This window comes from Bemisia tabaci, chromosome 4 (assembly GCF_918797505.1).
Source record: "Bemisia tabaci chromosome 4, PGI_BMITA_v3".
In the NCBI taxonomy this organism is placed as follows: Eukaryota; Metazoa; Arthropoda; class Insecta; order Hemiptera; family Aleyrodidae; genus Bemisia; species Bemisia tabaci.
In genome coordinates, this window is record NC_092796.1 from 39,280,631 (window position 1) to 39,303,723 (window position 23,093).

Genomic DNA, 23,093 nt, shown 5'->3' on the forward strand with positions numbered 1-23,093 from the left:
AATAAGTATATAAGCTATATATACTTATCGGTGGTTTCCCATAGAACTCAGAAATTTTCACGGAATATTCTTCGCGTAGAAAAAAAAAATCACCGAAGTTTTCAAGGTACCACGTTTAGCAGTTTTCTTTGTAGAAACTGAAGAATGACCGGAAGTCTGCAACGCCATTTTTGGCCCTCTATGACATAAATTAATTTTGGATCTTGGATATTAGGGGACACTAATCTGTGTTGTAGCATGCGTAAAGAAATTAGAATACAATTTTTTTCCAAATTCTTAGGTTAAAAACTCAATTTTTCATAAAAAGAAAAAACAAATGCAATTTTGCAAATAATTATGGCACAGGAGAAAGATTCAATTTTTAAAAACCCCGAAAATACGTTGTAACGCATTCGTAAAGCTCTGCCATAGGTTAAACTGCCGAGATTAAACTGCGATATCTATCTATACTATAAGCTCCGAGACCTCCTAATTTTGCGAAACTGGTAACGCTTAGTTCCAGCGTTCTACCGGGCCGATTTTCATGATTTTTGCGGCTATCAACGGGCAATTGTCTCTAGATAAGCCAACTCTTTTCAGATTTTCAAAATATGGCTCAGATTTTTTTATATTACGTGGTAAAGTTGCGAATTCTCCCATTTAAACAATGTAAATTTATACTTTTTGTCATAGTTCGTTTGAGCGTTCTACCGGGCCGATTACCATGATTTTTGCGTAAATTGACAGGTAATAGGCCCTAGATGAGCCCGCTGTAATCAGATTTTGGAAAAAGGACCCAGGTTTTTTTAAAATCACGTTATAAAAGTGAGTGAGTTTATAGAGTGCTCCGGTACTGCTACCGCTATGCGCGGGAGGATGCGCAGTGGTCGAGGAGGTTGCGCAGTAGCTGTGTAGCCTGCGCATCAGCTCTACACTTATCTACATAATATTCGCACCGATTTCCCTATGTTGAGCGGTGACCGAGTCGTCCAAGACGTCGAATGTGTCCACTTTGAACTCGGTGTAGGTTCGATCCCCGACTCATGAAATCTTAATTATTACCTGACTATCATTGTTCATTGTTTTACTGCAATATATCATCAAGCAGTCATTCCAAAACGCGTCCTTTTAATTTTAAAGTAATTTTAAGTAAAGTTTAAAATTAAAGTATACCTCATATCGTGATTGTTTAGGGGAAAAATAAAACTAACACTGATAGGAGGGTAAAAATAGGGCCGCGAAGCGGCCCATTGATGGCGCGGAGCGCCTTCAGGGGGTTGGGCCGCGTAGCGGCCAGGGGGCGTAGCCCCCTAGTGCATTTCTACAGTTTCACCATTGATATGTCGTCACCTTCCAGGCAAAGTATCACAAGCGCCATGCGATGTTTAAAAATTTCCTCCGCCATTATATTTTTTTACAGAGAAATTGTTCAACGAAGCTGTCCGAAAATTTCACTGAATTTTCTTTGTGCTGCCGATAAAATTTAGTGAAATTTCCAAACAGATTCAACCAACAATTTCTCAGTAAAGAAATAAAATGGCGGCGGAAATTTTTAAACGTCGCATGGCGCTTGTGATACTTTGCCTGGAAGGTGACGATGTGTCCAACGGATTGCAATCGATTGTTGACGGACGATATGAAAGGTACCTACTATAATCCTAAAGCCCGACTTCGCGTACTACGTACTTGCTGACTGACATCTTGTACGTCATTCTAAAATTCTATTTGTATTTTATCCTCTTCTCTTTTTAATTGCTAGGTCCTTAACAATAACACCTTGCAAATCATTCACAGATCCTGTTTGTATTTTATCAATGTTTTTTATTTCTAGGGTTCAACTGGACGTTCCACCCAAACTTTTTCGGAACTGTTGGTAAGTTTCATTTGGAGTCCATTCAAAATTTCCACTTCTTTTATTCCATATTGCTAACTTGGAGACATCTTCATGAAAGCAATTAGAAGGAGTCGAGGGAAGGGGGCAAAAAGAGACTGTTGCCCCCCTTCCTTCTCCCAGGGCCGGATTTAGGGGGGGGGGGGGGGCGCATGGCCCGCGTTCAATGGCGGCAAATTCTGCGAGTTTTAAGAGTAGGTTTAAAAAAAAAGGAGAAATAAATCGGATTCTGAAAAAATTACAAGCGAGAAAAGGCGACAAAATCTCTTATTTTCTGACAGTAAGAATACAATAATTTCTAATTTTGTCGTCTTTCGGTGATGCGAGAGACAGCACATTTAATAATTCGAGTAAGGAGAGAAACTAAACACGCATTTGGCCTGGAGAGGCGGAGAGCAATGATGACGAGGACTTGAGATGAATAGAAGCCCGCGGCGCGGCGCACAGTGGATCGAGTCAATTAGAGAGGCCGGGCATGACATTTTTGACTAAAACTGAAAATTTTGATGTATATTTCGTCACATTTTAAACTTCAAGGGGTGCATGTAGAGGAAATTTTCATGCGGAAACCAATAAAACCACTGTTAGTACCTCACAGATCTGCATAAACGGAGTTATAAGCGTTTAAAGTTTCCTAATTTTGTCCGACCTCTCCTATTGACTCGATCCACTGGGTGGCGGTCGGCATAGATGCATATTAGCGCCTACAAGACTGTATGAATACTTTACGCATTGCGTTAAACTCAGTACGGTCAGCATGACACCCATTTTAGCGCCTACAAGACTGTGGGAATACTTCACGCATTGCGCCAAACACAATGCGGTCAGCGCGTCGCGGCAGCGGAAGCTTAAATTATTAATCCACATTTATTTTTGTTCTTTCACCATTTTTTCATTTATTTCTCATGAATGGAGACCTTGTCCACACAGAGATAGGTTTACGGAACTTAACTTTCGAGCAAAGTTACGCGAACTTTTGCTAGCGATGACAGGGCTTTCACAAAAAATATAACCAACACGAGTAAGCGCGTCTTATGTAACCACCCCCTCCCCTCCGCCACGTCCATTTGATGGGTCTTATTGATGTTTCAAAACGAATGAGAAGGGGGCGACAAAATACAAGCGGCCCATGCCATGGACGGCAAGTGGGTAAATCCGGTCCTGCCCTCTCCTAGAGAGGGCTGCGATTGCATGCAGCTCGCAACACCGGTAGACCCCAATGGAGCCGTATGTTGTGATCCTTTGCCTTACTGAAACCTGAGTGGGTAGGTATAAAAAGGTGTAATTTTTAAATTTTATAATATGTTTAAATTTCTCGATACTCCTATCGTGGTTTGTACAATATACTCATGGATACCAATATCGTCTTCCATGTCTACCTGCTCCTGAACTTGGAAAGCGATAAAAGCACAAAGGAAAATATAACTTACCTTTACTTTACTCTTATATATTATTTTATTTTAATTATTTTTCAGAGCCTGGTTACTATGAAATCGGTCAGTGGGGCATGAGACTTGAAAATGTTGTGCAAGTGGTTCCTGCTGAAGTCACGGTAAGCACACTATGAGGTTTCCTTGCCCCCCCCCCCTTCCTCCTAACCCTCATTCTACTTTCATGATAACTTTCTCTATATTCTTATGAGGTCCCTCTCCTACAGATAAAAGCAGACAATGATCTCATGAGACTGGCTAGGAGTGCGCCTCTGTTAGGAGCACCTCGGAAATACGCGATCTCTCACGTATGTCCGAGGTGCTCCGAACAGAGGCGCACTCCTAGCTAGAGTGCGTCTCTGCTACAGGGTATAGAGAGAAAGTTGGCGATGAGTAAGTTTTTCAAACAGTCACGATCATCAAAGTCATGCTGCAGGTGAGGTTTTTTAGTTTCTCAGTTTCTAACAAGTGTCCATTTTAAAGGAGGAGAACTTTTGGTTTTTTCCCCTCCTCTGTTTGACGATCATATATATCCATGGTAAAAATCGCATCATAAGTACATAATAATGTTCGCCATATTGCAGATTCCTGGTACCTAACATTTGATTTTTTCAAAGGAAAACCACTGAGCATTATTTCTTGGAACTTTTCCGACTGATTTTTATCAACCCTGTGAAGAAAGTTCTACGAGAATTTTGAATAATACCTAATGCTCACTGAATTTTCTTCAAAAAAAACGGAAATAACCGCAGAAATTGAGAAACTTCGTGATCAAGATACAAGGTATGATCACATAATATAATGCTTTACATTATCCTGCTCTAACGAGTGTGAGATTCAATGATACATGCTCAGATGATAAATAAATTTCTAAAATGCCAATTTTTTCATTTTTCTTGATTTCAGTTCAAAGGCAAAAATAATGAAGTTCTTGCATTTGAAACAGTGACCCTCGCCCCTTACGACAGGAAATTGATTGATCTCAAAATGTTGGATGATAAGCATGTAAGTTAACCACTCAATTTCATTGATGCGATTGCTTATACAGCTTTAAAATAGAATGAATCGGGCAGACATTTGATGAAAATCAAAGTAAAGTCGTCCAATTTAATGGCGTTCTTTTACATTTTCCTAATTCTAAATCTCCTCTGCAAAAGAGGTTCCAAGAGATCGTAAATTGACTCAGTAAAGTCCAAGTAATTTTTACTTGACCATGTCTTGATCTACAAGATGCTTCTGCACATGTTGGTGGCAAATAGAGTTTCATAAAAATTCCTTTATTATTCAGGGATATTTTTTATGGCACCATGTAGCATTATGTTCTTTACCTGACATTGTAAAAAATTGTTTTTCTTCTTGCTTTTAATTTTCCTCATTTTGCATTTTTATTTATATTCAATCTGAACTTATTACTCTGAGTTTAAGAGGGCTAGTATACTGCTAATTGATCCAAGAACAATTTGAGGTGTGTCACTAGTATCAGAGGGTTGAGTTTGGTAGCATATACGTAATAATAGACAGTTCAACGCCTCATTTACGACATCTTTGAGGGAAACTACCCTTGCCCTCTTCCATTTACAGGTTAGTTTAAAACCTATTTCTTTACAAAACAATAAAACTGAACTTTTACAGTTCTTAAAGAATTTAGTCGAAAAAGGACCGTTCCTTGCAAGTAAAAGAAAACCAGCCAGAATTTATTACTGCATAAGTTACAATTTTCATTGGGTAGACCGTGCTTTTCAACGCTGTAAGATATTGATTTTTGCTTGAAATTTTTGACAGATTCGATGGTTGAATGAATATCATAAAAAAGTAAGAAAGCTAGTTGGAGCAAAATTGATAGAAAGTGGAAGGAAAACTGCTTACAAATGGCTAATACAAGCAACTGAGCCCATCTACACAGGTACCTACTTACTTGTAATGTAAAATACTCCATGATTCCCTGACAAGGATGCAAGGTTGCGCAATACAATTTGGATATTTTAGATGGGAATAAGAGCTGATTTTTCAGCTTTATCTGGCAACGATTCCCTGATTTTACCTTCACAAAATATACCAGCATTTGTACACACTGAAACTCCTTATTCACTCATTGAAAGCATGTATTCACAATTTTTGTTTAGGAAATTTATGAATTGCATTCAACTGAGCGAGACAAAACAAATTGAATTCCGTGGATCTTCTTGGAAAATTTAAAGTAAGATATTTCAGTGCTTTCAACAAATAATGTGTCAAAAATTTCAATCAAACGTTTAGCTGTAGTTAAATACTCTGAGTGTAAAAATTTATCGATAAATCATGATGAATTCTCATTATGCGCAATGCATTCTAGGTATGATGAATCTGCAACACCCCTGTTAACAGATTCGGCCACCCCGCAAGTGTTTAGAATATAAAGAAATTAAAAATTAAGAAAGAACAAAAAAATTGAGTGAGATATGAATGAGAGTTCCATGAGTAATTCTTGTAAATGGTGCAATTTTCTGGTGTGACAAATTTGTACCATGAATACTTATGCTAAAAATGTTAACTTCGTTTCTGTACATTAATGATTTTACTGAATCTTAGATTCATATGATCTCAATTGCTGATTTTCAATTGTTTCAGATATATTGGCTTAACAAGTACCATGATAAAGTCAGAAATACCGTAGGCAAAATCATCAGTAAAATTGGACGCCGAGTTGATTACGAGTGGTTAATGGAAGCGACAAAACCAATTCATTACCGCACAAAAATTGTAACTCTCAATTTGCATGATTGAGGCAGGAAATTTGGAAAGAACATTGAAGAGAAGTGTTAGAATCACACTATAATTACCGTTGAGTAACAGGCTAATACTACAACCCTATGAAAGTCAGCCCTAGGCCTTTCGGAAGAAGTGCAAAAATATGGCTTCGTGAATGATACCAGTGATGAAAATTCACAAGGAAGAACCAAAAGAACACTTCTTTGTTTTGAGCAACCCCTCAGCCCTCCCCCGTTTCAGATTTGAAATTCTAAAATTACAACTCTTTGTACGGAAAAGATATTACAAGAAATAAAAGAATGTTGAGATGTGCGGAACGTTGTTTTTATTTGACAAAAAATGAAAATCTTCTCATCCCTTGATAGTTTAAGTAAACAGAGATTCACCGGAAAATACTGGAAACAAATAATCAAGACAAAGCAACATATTTTAATATGGTATTTGTTGCATTTTTGCTGTGTACTGCTGAAATTTAATTTTGAGTCTAAATGACATTGCTAAAAAAATTACTCAGCATTCTTCCTTATTTTTACACTGCTGATTTTTAGTTTTAGCTTACAGAAAAATAAACATTGATAAAATTACCATGTGAAGAGGAAAAACAGAGAGGGGCAATGATGCAGTAGATCATTATATTCCAGGTATTCTTGTGGGTGGCGAAATTAATATGACACCATCACCTCTGACAAACAGCATTGGTATACTTCGCTTGGTGGTTTTGTAAACTTCTTCGTACGTTTCTTCATCTATTTCTATGGTTGTGACTGTTTCTTCAGCCTCGCTGAGAACCATGTTTAAATGTTGATCATATGCCTAGATGGATAAAAAATGTAATATGATCAGGTTGATAATTACATATAAGTCAGATGAAAGCTCACCTCAGAAAAGGCAGTTTTGAAATATGACACACAACTAAGGCAGAGCCAATTTGACTGAAAGGCTGTGAATAAACTTGAGATTTCTAGCAACATTATGAATTTTCACCCGCTTGATGCCTTTTCTTTCTAATTTCTGAGGATGATTTGAAATTTTCATCATTTCTTAATACTTAGTAAACCAGTAGGATTTAGGTGAGCAGAAGCATAATTTCACAATGTCTAATTTTCTCTCATATTTTATTTTTCAAATTGACATCTTAATAATACAACACCATGAATTTTATGTAGGTTGTAAATAATATTCTTAAAAAGTTACTGGTCAAACTATTGCTTCATTTTTTGTTATAAGAAAAATAAATATGAGAGAAAAAGCGATAGTATGGATTGAAATCTGGCTAATTTTGGTTTAAGTCATTGTTTTACTATGAAAAACATCTTCTCCTACGCCTCAAACATCTAAACAGTCTGCTTTGAAAAAGAAGTATACACTCCCGAATTCTATAAGTAATCAGTTGAAATTTTTCTAAGGTAGAGACCTGATTTCCTTCTAACCAGACTATTAGATTTTTAAATGTTACTTAATATACGTTTGATGCCAACATACGGCAAGTGTTTTAATCCCTTCATGCATACAGCTTCTTCTTGGGCTACACGACAGAGTCTTTGAGCATTATATTACATGCTTTCTTCAAGCTTCAAAGGAGCAAATTCAAATCTACCTTCTAGCTTCTAAAAGTGCCCAATATGGTAGAATCTCCGATCCATACCTTTGTAGGCTTTCTTTGGTATGGAAAGAATAAAATATAGTGGATATACTTACATGTAATCTCCCTCGAAGTTCACGATCATGTCGCATTTTCACATAAATCTGCTCATCCAAACTTAAACGTAGGAGATCCAAAGGCTCTTTCACTGTTCCTGTAATAACCTAAAACAAAGTACACAGATTAAAACTCAGGATTGGCAAAATCAATCATTAAAAATTTCATTTCAAAGTGATACATGACCACATAAACGTATAAGCTGAGTAAGTTATACTTTCCGGGATTCCTTCCACTGAACGTAGCATGTTTAAGAATTCTCCTCGTTCATCTATCTACGTGTTTTGTTAGTAAATAACTTGCTGACAAACATTTTTCAACAGAAACTCTAAAGGTTTCAGCCTAAAAGATTTATAATGTTATGAGCCAGGTATCCTATGGATACGATTCAGGGTTCCTTGAGCGTAGAAGTTGGAAATCGATCAACTTCTGTGATCGCAAAATGTTTCTTGTGATCAATAGCGATTTGCTGAAAATCTTGTCACATCTGATAAGATTAGAACCTATAGAGGTGTTTCGTCAAGTCTGAGTCGTTCTCTGATTTGCTTTTACTTCTTTTCGGTTTTCATTGAGCTCTTAGAGGCCAAGGTTAACAAACCTTCTTTCAACTGTCTCTTCATAGGAGAGATGCAACTGCCTTTACTGCCACAAACACAAGCCATTGCATCCACTAAAAACCAAACTAGACTCATGGTGACCTCATCAAATAAAAGTAAGCTGATTGCGCTACTGGTCGTTTATTCATCAATGACTTCTGTGATAAAAACTGAGCGATCGGCAAATAAATTTTACATTGCTCAACATTACAAATAATTCAGATTGGACAAGAAGCTTTCCTATCTTTTAAAGTGGAGGCAGCTGCACTTCTTCCGGTTTTTTAATCGAAAGTATGGAAACAAACGCTGATTCATACGGCTCGATCTCTGAAATTTAAAGACATTGGAAAAAGATGACAAACCTGTTCTGTTTCTTCTGCCATTTGTGTGATTTTGAAAAAAACCTACTAATGCAAACTAAATTATAGACTTAAGGGAATGGACGATTTTAGAAACAATTTCAATTTTTATTCACGACGTAAACCACGTTTTTTGAAGAAAAGCCGCAACGCAAGCTGTCGTATTGTTTACATACAAACTCCCAGAGAAAACCCCATTCAAAAAACATTGACTCGTAGCCTCATAGTAGGTTAGGTTAGGTACTTTGAGATTGAGTATTTGAGTTTCTTGAGGAATACTAATGGACTCTATTCTATTCTTTGATCTAATGAAATTTTATCAATGCTTAAATCTATTCTATCTTCCAGTGTAGTTATTAATTTATTTTCGGTGTTGCTGAACAGTGTCTCATAGTGATTGAAGTATGGAGAGCACAGAACTCTGCGAGGCGAATGCCACCAACTATCTTCCTGGGGATCCTGAATTGATTGACAAAATTGTCTTTCAGCTCAAACTTCAGGGATTATTTGATGAATTTCGGAAAGAGTGCTTAGCTGATGTTGATACCAAGGTAATCTACCTTAATTTGCGTTCATATTATACATGCTAAACTCCTGAATGTGATTCGAAGATTCACGTGTCCTGACTCTGTGTCCATGAGATAAATTTATCTTGTTTTTGTTGATCTCTTCCCCACTTCTTTTAGATCCATATGTAATCAAAACATTCAAGTGTACAATGGTTGAATGCACTGATCTTCAAACTACAGGTGGAAGGGCAAACATGCCTTTTTACATATCAGTCCAAGATCCTAAACTTGTGTTCGGAGATAAAATCCTGACATATCTGTGCTGATTCATTCTGATGACGAAACATGTATCTGCTTGCGGAAGAGTCTCATATTCAATAAGTATGTTCACATCCAGTAGCTGAATTATTTCAGCGGAATCTCTTTGTTCTGCTATCAAAGGTGATCTCGACTGCGACTTGTGCACTGCCTCCATTACTGAATAATACATATTGTCTGTAATTCTAAAGTATCTAGCAAGTAAAGATATCAGAAAAATATGGAGGATTTTGATTTTCAACTTAAGGTGATTTGTCAGAGTTTCTGACATGGTAGAACTGGCGTGTGATATATTGGAACGATTATGCCGAAAATCTTGGTACCTTGGTTTAGAACTTTTAGTCAAGACAAGGATCATAGCCCTTGAGCATTTGCCTAAAGAATCATTCTAATCCCAAAAATTGGCAACATTCAGAGAAATGGAAACAGAATCCTGTTAGGAAACAAAACCTTGCATTCGATACACTTTGATATTATCGAGTTCTGTATCAACTGCGAGATTTTTTCCAAACAGGATTCTGCTTTCTTTGCTCTGAATTTTGCTAATTTTGTGGTTTAGAATGATCCTTTAGGCTCATGCGCAGGGGCTATTGTCCTTTTATTGGCTAAAAATTCCAAATCTGCTGAGATGCTTGACACAATCAATGCGATATATCCCATGCCACAAACAGTGACAAACCACCTTAAGTTACAAGTATTATGAACAGTCCCATGCTGAATGAAACAAAAACTTGTCATAAGTATACAGTCAGGAACAAAATTAGAATGAAAACTATACTAGGTAGTCATTTATGTACAATATCTGTATATTTATTTGTTTCCTCCTAAGTATTAAGTGATAAATTTTAAATAATTAACTGTCTTGGTTTATTCCCTTACAGCCTGCTTATCAAAATTTGCGACAACGTGTAGACACTTCAGTTGAATCATTTCTTAACAGAACAACATGGTGTGCAACTTTGAACAAGAAAAATGTCCGTGAAAACTTGAGGAAACATGTCTATGAGTAAGTTTTGTATAAATTTTTTGGCAAAAAGTCACTATTTCTTCTTACTTACAATTTTTCAGAGGGTTTTTGGTGAATCAGTCTGGAAAAAAGTAACATATTTTTAGTTCTTAGGTACTGTCTCTGCAGCTAAAATTCGCCTGAGTGAATAAGTCCGGCCTCTTGGAAAAATCACCTTGTGGAGAATTCCAGGGGCTATCAGTTTTCGACCGCAAATAATTTCTGTAAATTATCACCAAAATCCTGAACATATAATTAGTATTCCACTTTTTTAGATTAATATTAACACTACCCTTGGTTACCAGTTTTCAACCATTTTGTTCAAATGAATTTTTATTAAAAACTATGAAAAAAAAAAAAAAATTCCCCTTAATCTTTAAGGGGCTATACTTCAAAATAGTCCTCTCCGCGCTGAGAAAAATGAAAGTTTGAAATCAAATCAAATTGCACTTAATCCTAAATCACCCTCTAAAGTGTTGCAAACATAACTTTTAAGTGTTTGACTATTGAGTTGAAGTGACCTTTCTCATCTCATCTCTCACCTTCCTCATTCTCCAGACAAATTTTCTCTGATTTTATCCTTGTGTCACTTTTCCATCATGCTGTTATGCATTGTTATTAATATTTTGAGCTTTGTTTCCATGCATTTGCGCAGAAACTTTTGCATAGTTGTCTCATGTGGAAACCGCATTTGCACAAACAGATTGCTGATATGGTAAAGATCAAATTTACATCAATCCTGTAAAACCTTAAAATTACTTTAAACCCTTATGGCTTAAACTTGTAATTTGTGTGCTCTTTCTGCCAATTACAAATATCTGTACCAGTGCGGATTGTAGAAGAACTATGCTTGGAGCTCCTAATTTAAAATCCTTTTTACTACATTTCAGCTGCCGATTCCTGGATATGGGGCTGGAGCGAATAGTGGAGCAGGTAGTCAATCCAAAAATCTGCTCAGTTTTCATGCCCAAAGTAGAGGAGGTTGTTTATAAATTTCTTGGTATTCCAATTGAGGCGAAGCCAGAAGCAGAAAGCACCAGCACCTCTAACAAAGGTAAATTTTCGTTGCTTTTCTCTTTACTTCTTGTATTGTTCAGTTAATGACAAGAAAAAAAAATTGCACAACAAATCAGTCTCAAAATTGTTGCCAAAATTTAGAGAACTCATTTTCAATCGAAATTTGGAGTGGGGAGACTCAGTCCTTACAGAGAGTTCTTTCGAAGAAATTTTATGAAGGGAACAAGTTTCATTTTCACCCGTAAAATACTCTCCCCCAGTCTAGCAGTTCAATCCTGGGACTTAGTGTATAAAAATCAGTCAGTCAATCAATCAACTTTTCCACGCTTGAAGAGATTCAATGTCAATGCACGGTAAATACGCCCTTAGAAAAAAACTCACTGTTCACTAAGAGGCTGTGTCTCACAAAGATGCTCTCTCTATGGATGGACATTGCATGTAATGTGGATCAAAAAAATTCAGCACTTAGATAAAATTTTCTTCTCGACACTGATATTATTTCAGTGTCACGTTTGATTCATGTGGACCTTTTGTGGTAAGTAAGAAGCTTGAATTCACAAACACTGAAAACTCGCTTACGAGTTGAATTCAATGCAACTGATTTTGTCAAATTTTAATGTAGTATTATGTACTCCGATGGTTGATTGCTAACTCTGTCTAGTGATCCATTGTCAAAGCATATATTTTGAAGCGATCCTATACATATGTTTTTAGGCTGTCTATATGAGCTGAGGTTGCTTAAACTTATGTAATGAGAGATAAGATGTAATAAAAGATAAGATATGATACGAGTTTGAATGAATCCAGCCATGATACTGCAAGACATTGCTCTGCTCAGTTTTTTTCTCAAAAAAATCAATGCTTCGAGACTCCTCTCTCTTACATTGTGCGTATTTTTGTTTCTGAGAGTGTTTTTTGGTGTTGAACTCTTTTTCACGCTTGAGCCCCTTGTCTCAATTTGTATTTCAAGCATTTTTAACTGATTCATGTTGTCTTAAATTATATTTTCAGGAACTGAGAAAGGAAAATCGAGTCGCTTTAAAGGGGAGCCTCACAATCTTTTACCAGAAGAGCTCGAGCCAATCTCTCCAGACCACAATGGACTCAGTGATGGTGAGGTTGCCGACAAATCTGAAGACAAGCAAGAAGACACAAACCTAGAGGAAGAAACCAAAGAAATTAAAGAGGAAATACTCTCTCCCTCGCGGATCAAACAAGAAGCCAAAGAAGATAGCAAAGAAGACGATACTTCACCTATGTTTGAACCGCATCATGGGAAGAAAGACAGTGACAGTGAGATGTCCGGTATTTCTGATATGCTAAGCCAGAGCAGTTTGGAAAGCCCGAAAAAAACTGACTCTCCGGAGATGGAAGTAGCACAAGTTCAAACGCCTCAAGATACTGAAATCAAGGTAGAAATTGAAGCTGTTTCACAAGATTTCAATGTCGAGGAATCTGAGCCAATGATTGATGCAAGTGCTATCTCACCGCTGACATCCTCATCTGTCGGGTCACCAGACTCGCCGCGTGAAAAAATGTTGTTCAGTGAGAAAATGTTCGACGAGACATGTGCATCTTATATCAGCATAAAGAGCGCTAATGAAGGCCAGTTTGATGATGAATCGTCAGACAGTGATGGGTATGAACGCGTAAGGATCACCTACAGCCCAAAAGAGCATTTTGGACATAAAGATAGCAATGGTCTAGCCGATGGCAAAAAGTCTATTAGTGATTTAGACACAAGTTCGATAGAGAGTCGCATTGGTGGGAAAAAGGACAATGGTAGAGAAGGTAGTCCAGGTGTGCAACTCTCTCAAGAAGACGATGAAGAGTTGAGCCTCCCAAAAACGCCCACCATTCACTACGACAATGCAGAGTTTGAGTCTGTGAACGAACTTCAAAAGAGTATTAAGAAAACGCAAGAAAAGTCTGTAGAAGAAAGCTCCCTTACATCATCTGACGACTGTCTTTCAAAGTCTGGAGTGGTCAAGGACAGTACAGAGAATTCAAATATGTGCTTCAAGCAGACGGAGGAGTCCAATCTGAGTATCGACACAGAGAACAGTTTGTCGGGGAAAAAGAACTTGACTGAACAAAAAAAGCGAGAGACACAGAAATTGTACGAACGCAACTCAAAAGAGAGTGAAAGAAAACACAGTCATAGATCATCACACTCTTCACGCAAAGACAGTGCAACAAAAGAACGTCACAGTCACAGTTCTAAGTCGAGTAGAGATGTGTCTAAAGAAAGCAAAGAAAAGTCATCTAAAGATGGGAAAGAATCGAGCCACAAATCCAAAGATTACAAGTCATCTAAAGACTCTAAAGATGCAAAGGTTCAGAAGGACAAAGAAACAAAACCCTCTAAAGATGACTCTTCAAAAGACAAACATGAGCACTCATCCAAAGCACATCATTCATCTAAAGAAAGCCAGGAGTCGAAAGATTCAAAGCACCATTCACGAGACAGCAAACACAGCTCCAAGCACCGGTCCAGTGATAGATCATCCAAAGATCACCATCGCAGCTCCTCAAAAGATAGTCATGACAAACACAAGTCTTCGAAAGAAGTAGACAAGAAGTCTAAAGATGAAGGCAAGGAAAAAAATTCTGGAGACAAAACAAAAGAGGAAAAAAAGACTGATAAAAACCACAAAGATCGCAAAAACAAAGATCAGTGTTCATCCAGTACAAGTAGTCGTGACAGAGACAGCCGTCGTTCATCAGACCGAGATAATGACGGCTCCAGCAGTACACATCGCAACCACAAATCATCTCAGATACACAGTACATCCGAAACATCTCGCAAAGAAGATCCTCCCAAAAAATCCAGTCACAAGCATTCAAGCAGTTCGTCTAAATCATCAGATAGCAGTGATTCCACCAAAGCTCGCATCGTCCATTCGGTTTTGGAACATCCCCTCCCAGATGTCAACCTGCAGGACCCTCCAGCTGCGACCGATGTCTCAAGCCAAAGTTTGGTCACAAAATCTGAATTGCAGCAATCCTTATCGGACAACCATCTAGGAAACACACTCATATTGTTTGACAAGACACCTAAGGTCATTTTGGAGCGTTGCTCATTAGATGGACTTCAAAGCCCACCTATGAATGTCTCTGGTAGTCATGCCAGTATTATTTCACTCGCTAGCTCATTCAGTAGAATCAAAGAGGATACAGATTCATTGCGTGTGAAAAAGCCTAGAAATGCTGCTAATTTCCTTGAGGCCAAAAAAATGCTAGAACAGCATATACTAGAGAAACAGATGTTGTCAGAGCAATCTAAACGCGACAAGTGCCTTGAAAATAAATCTTTGCAGGAATCTGTCAAAAGTAGTTCAGTAGCAAGCAAGCAGATTACGGCTGATGAACCTGCTTGCTCTGAGCCACCAAGTCCTAAAAAACGCAAGATAGCTGCAAACATATTCCAGTCGCTAGACAAACCTAATGAACAGAAAATCTTAGAGTTATCGGAAGAAAGCGAAGAAATTGTTTCCAGGGCGGAGTGTGTAGCCGATTTTGACAAAACAAATTCTGGATCTGATGGACCAATAGGTGATGTCTCTTTGGTTAACACACCTGCAGGAGAAACCAGCAAATTTAATGAGACTGTTCAAGCAAATGGAAGTGACCTAATTAATTCTGCAATGAACCGTGTTGAAAGTGAATTAGAAGTTTTGACAACAACTGAAAATAATGGATCCACAGTGGAAACAGAAAGAGATCAAAGTATACAACAAATGTGGAGCGGTGAAAATTCAATAAAGACTGAAAGCTACCCAACTAACCTTGAAGAGAACCCTGAGAAAAACTCAGATCGAACAAATAGTGAGGCAAATGCTGTTGAATTACAAACTAATGAAAGTCAGAGCGAAGTTCAGCACACTCAGCTCAGCAAAGAAGTAAATATTAGTCTAAAAGCAGGAGAAATGGACAAGGGGCAAAATATTGCACAGTCAACAGGAATTGAAACAAAAATTTTCACAAGTCCTGATGAAAAAGATCTCGCACAAAGTGGCTCAACACCAGAAAACCATGGATTTACAGCAAAGACTGCTAGTTCTAAAAACGCAGATGAATCAAAGGGAAGTGTCAATCAATCTGAGAACAATATGCAAGATAGTTTGGAAATAAAGGGAGAGGAAACTTTAATTACGACTGAAAATAAAACAAAAGAATCAAATCAGTCAGTAGTTGAGGGAAAATCTGACAAAAATTCAATGGAAGAGTACGAACAGAATACTGACAGAACAGAAGTTTGCACAGTAAAAGAAAACGTAGAGGTGCAGGAAAGCTCAGATAAATCACTTCCACAAAGAAATGAAAATTCTGTGAAAGACTGTGCTGAGGTTATGCTGGACCTAGAAAAGGATGAAGATTTGCAGCCATCTATGACTCGAAACGAAGGACAATCGAAAGGCCTCTCAGTCAATTATCTGGAAGCAGAAAAAACAGCCGAGATCTCGCTGCCAAATACTTCACAATCAGAAATATTAGGAGACACTGAACAGAGCATATTAAAAGAAGAAAACCAGCCAGTTGCTCTCAGCGTCGCTACCAGAGAAATAGGAAAAGAGGCATCAGCAGCAGAGATTCTTGGTTCTGAATCAGCGCAAGCTGAAAGTATGGATGTAAACTTTGAAATAAGTGACGAATTAAAGGCTGACCCTAAAACTCTCTTTACCAAGTTCAGATCCTTCTTAGTCTCCCGATATCAAAATCTCTCCACTACAGACACCAAGAGCTTAGAACAAATTCCTGCACAGGACCTGATCAATCAACAGTTCCTAAACTTCGTGAATAATTTTGAACTTCAGATCAAACCTCTAAACCAAAAGATCAGCTTGACGTCTGACTATGTTGACATTGACTCTGATTTAGATGAATTCCTCCGTCTCAATAACTTCCAAGTTCAGCGCCAGTATTGTGTTAGTGTTCCAGAAATTGGTTTGCCCTGTTGGGTGTACGATGAAAAGCATGACTGTTTTGTTTTGAAAGAAGGGATATCACCTGTGGTTTCAAATCTGAAAAGGAAGGGGGGAGCAGCCAGCAGTGAGGAAGCCTCAAATCAGATGAAAGCGAAGAAAATTAAAATTTACGGCATCAGCACAGGTGAGCTTCAGGTCAGCCCTGGTTCGCCGTGTTCTGGAGAGTCCTCCACCAAGATTCCTCATGGAGCTGAAAGGTCAAGGAGCAACCAGGCATCGACCAAATCAAACATATCAGATGTTCTTAGCTTGTCTACAAGCCAACTCAATGACAGTGTTAGTATATTTTTTCCCCTAACCGTTAGTTTAAGTAACATAAATGAAATACATAACAATTAGTATGAAGCGCTCAAGAGCATACTTATTATTTTGTCCGTCTGAGTGTAAATTGCATAGAACAATCGCTTTACATTCAGCATATTTAAATTTAAGAGCAGTGAAATATTCTATGCTCTAGAGATGTTGAATGATCCTTTGAACTTTATTATTTTACCCTTAAATTTCTTCTCTAACGTTTACCTACCATTTGATTCTGTAATTTCAAAAACAAGAGATCTCCACTCTCTCAAATTACATAGACATCCATGTTTAAAATTCTCCTCCTGTAAAAATAATCATAAGATCTCAATGAGTTCTTTTTCAGAAAAGTGAAAAATTCTGAACATTAGTAGTGACCATTAGTAAGTGCATTAGGTTACAAGAGGCTCAAAGAAAAAAAGGCAGGCCATTTTGAAAATGATCGGTTCATTATTTCGATTGTTACGGGAAGCTCTTCACACTTAAATGCATTATAGAAGGTCTGATGAACAAAAATTGACTCAAATAGAGCTGGGTCTCCTAGATTAGGAATATTGATGCTGTAAGGTTCTTGGTTCTGGAAGTTGCAATTTGCAAGATGAAGGAGAGTTTCAGCCTTAAAATTTGTGATTTTCATAGAAAAAATTCCCTTTTCTTTGGATGAGCCTTCCAATAAATTTGCTTTGTTTTCACCTCAATGTTTTTATTTATATTGCAGATATCACCATCAAAATATGATGGTGATTGTAGCTTTGACGATAGTAGTATTTTAACCACGCCAAACAAAAGTTTGACCGCACAATTGATTGAACCAGCTCTGGAAAGTTTGCTTGCTGAAAGTGGCCTTGCTCCGTGTAAGTATTTGCAAACTGAGATTTCTTTCTATTCCCTATTCAATTAAATTATTTTTTCTATCTGATTCACTCATTCTGATATTGAACTTGATACCATTTTTGAATCGTAATTAATTTAGAATAAAAATAAAATCTAAGTTTGATGAACATTCTTTTCATACAATGTCAGACAGAGGGAACTTTTGAAAATTGAGATTTTTTTCAACTTCAAAATCGAGGATTTTTTTGAGTGGGTGGTAGTTAAAATGTTGAGAATTCAAAAAAAATTGTCCCCTTTACATTTTAAAGCATTAAAAAATCCTCAGTATTACGGTAATTCCTACATAGTGTTGTGAGGACCCTACTACATATCCAAAAACAACATATGCTGTGCAAGTGTAATCCAGCTTTCATCATTTGCCTTTTAAAAATGTTTTCTGGCTATTGGTAATTCCTTGATGGTTTTACTCATCAAAATTCATGAAGGAAAATCTTATTTATAAGCTTTCTAAAATGTTGCTTAATTTTTCTCCCCAGTTGTGCCCGGTGGAAACGTTCCAAGTCCCAAGAATGCAAGCTCTGAAGAAGCGTTCAGTCTACCACCGACTCCAGAGAGCGAATCCATTCTAATTCAGTCCAAGCCGCTCAAGGGGAGCAAACGGCATTCAGGTGAAACAAGCAAACGACCACCCCCTCGAACCTACTTCCTCCGATCCCGAAAATCCTGACGGCCTTTTCCTTGTCCACTCTTTCCAAGTCCAACAGAATTGTTTCTCTTACATGGTAGTATTGGTTGTACTAAAAATCACTTTTTTATTTAAAAATCAACCCCATATTAATATGATTTTCGTTGTGTCTTTGATGAAGAGCACATCAAATGTAAAATTTTATTTATGATCTTTTTGTTTTTTTGTTAATATCAGTGGAACCAAGTAGACTGTTCAATGAGATCAATGCCTCCCTCTCCATCTTTAAGTCCTGTAATCTTTCTCCTGTCCATCTAACGTTCCTCCCTCTCCATCTTTAAGTCCTGAAATCTTTCTCTTGTCCTTTAAACGTTGAAACTCACTAAAATCTTTTTATCATTCGTATTTGCCACAGTAATTAAAATTCTTAACGATTTGGAAAACGGAAATCCTGTGTCAGACAGAGGCTGATTAGTTTTCCTTCTTTATCATAGTTGTGAATGTATACCACGTATTATCTATGCACTACATAGATATTACGCGAATTATCTATGAAGCATAACATGTGATAGTTTCGCTAGTCACAGAATCGTGTTTTGATGGTTTGAGTATATAAATCAGCAAAAATTGATAAAAACTGTCTGAACGCCAAGTTTCTATGCCCAAAATTAATGCTGATATTGTCCATTGAAAATGTAACGTTTGATGTCGTCTTCTGGGGCAGTGCATACCATGGTTTCTTACATCTTAGTTCCACCTGTGTTTTAAGTCAAGGAACCACTGCAAATGTGTGTTTTATTACTGATTGATAAAACAAGGATGGAAGAAATCATGGTTTATACTACCATGGTGGATGATGTCATACATCGTGTTTCTCGAAAAGCGATACTTATCTCTGTCAATTTTGGATTTAGAAACCAGATGGTTGAACAGATTTGACCATTTTTTGCTGAAGTTCAAACCATCAAAGCACGATTCTGCGACTAACTGTACTGACCCATCGCCACAGGGAGCAAATCTGGAGACAGTGGAGAAATGAAGCATCCTGTAGAGATTTGATTCTTAAGTCAGTTCATTTGCTTTTATGTGCTATGAAATTGATAAACCCAATCAGGAAGTAGTATTTTCACCTACATAGGGTTTCCATCTCGTGATTAGAATATTTTCAGAAAAACAGAAGCTGCCTCTATTTTCACATCTGTGCTCTTCATTTTCAGGAGAGAGCAATGCTACAGCGAAGAAGAAATCACCAATCAGTGGGAAAACTACGCCGCCCATGAAACAAAGAAATGCACTTGTGTAAGTACTGTTTTCTTTTTTTCAACTCGTCATGTATTTTTGAGACTTGGATTGTATCAAAAACAGAACTTTGAAATTACAGTGAAAAGAAGCTGTATCACTGTCACTGCATTGCAGCGGACCTCTGGGGTCTTTAGTATATAATTCATATTTGAAATTGAATTTTTTTTTCTTTCTTATAATTTATTCCAAATAGTTTTGAATGGGTTTGTGCTCATTCCCAGTGAAACCTAAAAAAATGTTTAGTCAAATGTTGATGGTGGAACTCCCGAACCACATTTCTTGTTTGCGGTGTTTAAAAGTCTCTGCTCCTATTTTATTTTCATTGAAGAAGAACAAACCCGCGTCATACCTTGAAGTATTTCTAGGATTTGTTTCTAATAGAGAAGAGAAATCGTGGAATATTTAAAGAATTTTAGTCGAGCCGTTCTCCATTTAAAAATTAATGTACCTATGACAGGAAGTCTGCAATGTCACAAATATATCGCTGAAATCACATACTTTAATTATAAAGTATTGAATGAAAAAACAGAAATTGCAGTCTGTTTTCATACTTTTACTTACAGAGGCTTGAATAAATTTTATAATGGTTCTATTCAGTTCATCTTCATGCTTAAATTTTCTTGAATTTCAGGGAATCCTCTCAGGGTAAGCTGCAGAGGTACGACAGTAGTGACCTGTACAAACCCCGACCTCTATTTTCTCAGACCTCTCGACGAGCTAGAAGTAATAATTCGAGTACCCGAGATTCCATAGGTAATCATTTTTATGACTTTACAGATCTAATTTACAGAAAAAAGTTAGTCTTTCAGTAACCCAATGCAAATCCGATTAGAGAACTTTTCATGCTGCGAATTTATTTCATTGAAACATGTAACTGTTGATGAAAAATAAGGGTGGGTAACCCAGTCGGTAACAAAGATATGAAAATGGATTGTAGTGTGGAAAAGTTAGCTGCACTGATCTGAATGGTACCTTTTGTTTAATTAGAGTACTGGTTGCTAGCTTACATTTATTTAAATTATGGCAAAAAAAACTAAGTAATTTTATAATTTTAAAAAAAGCAGAAATGGTTGTATAGTTTTTGCTTCTTTTGCAACCAAAATTTCGTGAGCAGTAATGTTCTTTCATACCTCTGTATTTAACTGTCATTGGCCATATCGATGGCTGGGATACGGTTTTCTACATCTCTGAAATATGCCACCAAGCTCATCAGTAGCACTCTGCATTGAAGTTGTAAAAAATTCTTACTAAATTCGTGAGAGAATTCAATTCTTTATTAATCAAATTCTTGATGCCAGGACAGGGCTTAACTCAAGAACTTTGCACTCCTCATAACCTATCACATTACGGTGATTTACGTCAGAGAAGCAATGCAATGTTTTTCCTTTTCTTACTTTGTAAGACTTTTTCTCTTGCTGTTGGATAAGAGTGCCGAATAGGTTTCTTCTGATCAGTTATCAAGGCAGGTTTGTCCAGAACTGATTATGAAAATAGGACTTTTACTGACAAGTGTCAGAACTTGCTAGAATGAGGTGTTGCCAGTGTACATTAGTTCTTAGGGCCATGCAGGTCAGAGGATTGACGCTCACAGCAACAATGCAAGGATTCAGAACTTAAGCTATTCCAATTGAACCGGCCGGCCTGTGATGACAACAGCTTTATTAGAGTCTATCCATATTATTGAATCAAGTTGTAAAGATAGCTTTTCGATAAGGATTCGATTGAGCAACCATACCCGTACCCTTCAATATGAAGACATTTTTTCATTTATGTAATGAGAATGGTTTGTTGCAGGTGTGGAAAATGAAAGCATCAATGCACTGAACTCAAACATTGTGACGAAAAAAAGGTGATCAATATTGGAAACCAATGTAATAGTGCCTGTACATACTGTTCAATATCTTCCCGGTGAAGTTTCCTTAAACTTCCCTTCTGCCATACTCCGAGCTTCAGTAATCAGTTTCCAGAAATAACCCTGTAATTTTCTTTTGTAAACTGATCGTTTATCAAAGGAATCTCATTTCCTTCCACTATTGAGCTGTGATTGTTTCTAGGTTGGATATTCCAGCAATAAAGTATTACCGTGTTATTTTTTGTTAATTCTGTTGCCACGTCATTTTTCAGTGACTATATATTACTCAGTCAACTCCCCCAGCTGACATTTAGATTCGAGTCGGTGATACTGTACTTTTTGGGGGAAAATTCAGTTTCAGATTACTGGATCCTTGAAAATCTAAGCAATATGAAAAAATTAAAAAACATCAATTTTTCCAATTCTTGATGTCATGCATCACCAGAATTTGATGTCCAAAAATTTACCTATTCTTCAGTGAAGTTGAACTAGTACAGGTAAATTTACCTATTCTTGAGTGAAGTAGAACTAGTTCAGTGAAGAAAAAAAGTACATACCATCTGAAAATTGAAAATTAGTCAATTTTCAGATGTGATCAACTTTTAAATAAAAAAAAAAGAGCATGCTGACTGAGAGGCTTTTATGACTGCCTGCGTCGATGTGACCTGACATCCAGGATCTCTCAATCCCCAATTTTCTGCAAGCCCGTGTGGCTGTTCCACTTTGACTAGCCCCTGCCCCACAGAATTATGTTTCTGAGGTTTGAAAAATCGGGATAGATCAAGGGAGATTAACACAGGTATGGAAAAGTTGAAAATTTCCCATGAGCCTCAGTATGTGTCACATGACCTCGTGACGTAGGTTAAGGGGCCCGTTTTTTAATTAAATTACAATCAAATTAACATTCAAACGTTTGTGCGTTTAAACGCTAAAATTAATATCGCATAACGAAAATTGTGCAAAAAATCCCACAAAATTTTGACAAACGATAAACCGAACATAATAAATCAAAATATTCAAAACATCCAAAATGGCTGACGTTAAGGGGCCGCTGGAGAGCCAATCAGAGGCCAGTTGTTTAGTTCTGTCCATACCTGTGTAAATCTACCTTGGGATAGATACCCTCGAGAAAGTGAGCCTTTTTTCCCAGCATCTCAAACCAAGAAGAGTACGGCAGTACCATGCACCCAACAGTTCAGCGGTAATTTGAATTATAATTCCGAGCAGTTGAAAATTATAAAAGTAGGTATGAAACCAAATAAAATAAAAAATAAGGTAAAATAAAATAAAAAAAATTTAATGACTTGTCATTAAATACAAAATCTAGATCCAAACTGAACAAAAAGCAGTTGATCTTAATCTTATTGACTAACCATTACGAGAATCAAATGAGACTGCTACAAGAGATTGGTTTTCATGAAAAATAACAAATTGCTAGGCTTTAATTACTTAGTCCCTTGGATCTCTTTTCTTTTTTTTTTAGACAATTTTGTTGCTAAATTTAAGGGTCAACAATCAACTGTACTAAAAAAAAATATAAAGCTTTCAACTGTCCTCGTCCAAACTGGACACATTGGCATCAC

General features: G+C 37.1%; 3 protein-coding genes across 5 annotated transcripts in view; 2 read left to right on the forward strand and 1 right to left on the reverse strand.

Annotated features, from left to right (window-relative positions):
- The window catches only part of LOC109031512 (uncharacterized), a 27,689-nt gene extending 21,329 nt beyond the window's left edge, over positions 1-6,360 (forward strand). The window contains exons 11-15 of one of the 3 annotated variants that reach the window (XM_019043065.2): positions 1,811-1,852; positions 3,346-3,422; positions 4,207-4,305; positions 5,083-5,203; positions 5,908-6,360. In XM_019043065.2, the coding sequence (XP_018898610.1) occupies positions 1,811-1,852; positions 3,346-3,422; positions 4,207-4,305; positions 5,083-5,203; positions 5,908-5,921 (353 nt within the window). In that variant the 3' untranslated portion in view covers positions 5,922-6,360. Of the gene's footprint in view, positions 1-1,810; positions 1,853-3,345; positions 3,423-4,206; positions 4,306-5,082 lie in introns of all 3 variants that reach the window. The other 2 variants (XM_019043064.2, XM_072299828.1) reach the window with 2 other exon arrangements.
- Positions 6,357-8,863, reverse strand: LSm3 (U6 snRNA-associated Sm-like protein LSm3). Its single transcript, XM_019043066.2, has 3 exons — positions 8,706-8,863; positions 7,747-7,854; positions 6,357-6,861 (listed from the first exon to the last, which is right to left on the reverse strand). The coding sequence occupies exons 1-3, from the start codon at positions 8,724-8,726 to the stop codon at positions 6,679-6,681; spliced, it is 312 nt and encodes a 103-aa protein (XP_018898611.1). The 5' UTR covers positions 8,727-8,863; the 3' UTR covers positions 6,357-6,678.
- Positions 8,864-8,970: 107 nt separating this feature from the next.
- On the forward strand, positions 8,971-21,747 carry LOC109031511 (uncharacterized). The gene is made up of 9 exons (XM_019043063.2): positions 8,971-9,253; positions 10,411-10,535; positions 11,426-11,589; positions 12,564-16,816; positions 17,556-17,691; positions 18,208-18,339; positions 19,574-19,655; positions 20,290-20,411; positions 21,453-21,747. The coding sequence occupies exons 1-9, from the start codon at positions 9,107-9,109 to the stop codon at positions 21,509-21,511; spliced, it is 5,220 nt and encodes a 1,739-aa protein (XP_018898608.2). The 5' UTR covers positions 8,971-9,106; the 3' UTR covers positions 21,512-21,747.
- The last annotated feature ends 1,346 nt before the right edge of the window (positions 21,748-23,093 follow it).

Excerpts from the sequence above, each read along its gene's own strand:
- LOC109031511 (XM_019043063.2), top strand. The coding sequence starts at position 9,107 with ATGGAGAGCACAGAACTCTGCGAGGCGAATGCCACCAACTATCTTCCT. Across the intron at positions 16,817-17,555 it reads CAAGCCAACTCAATGACAGT|ATATCACCATCAAAATATGA; the intron begins GTTAGTATATTT and ends TTTATATTGCAG. Across the intron at positions 19,656-20,289 it reads AAACAAAGAAATGCACTTGT|GGAATCCTCTCAGGGTAAGC; the intron begins GTAAGTACTGTT and ends CTTGAATTTCAG.
- LSm3 (XM_019043066.2), bottom strand. The coding sequence starts at position 8,726 with ATGGCAGAAGAAACAGAACAG. Across the intron at positions 7,855-8,705 it reads TGGCAGAAGAAACAGAACAG|GTTATTACAGGAACAGTGAA; the intron begins GTTTGTCATCTT and ends ACTTTGTTTTAG. Across the intron at positions 6,862-7,746 it reads AACTTCGAGGGAGATTACAT|GCATATGATCAACATTTAAA; the intron begins GTAAGTATATCC and ends TTATCCATCTAG.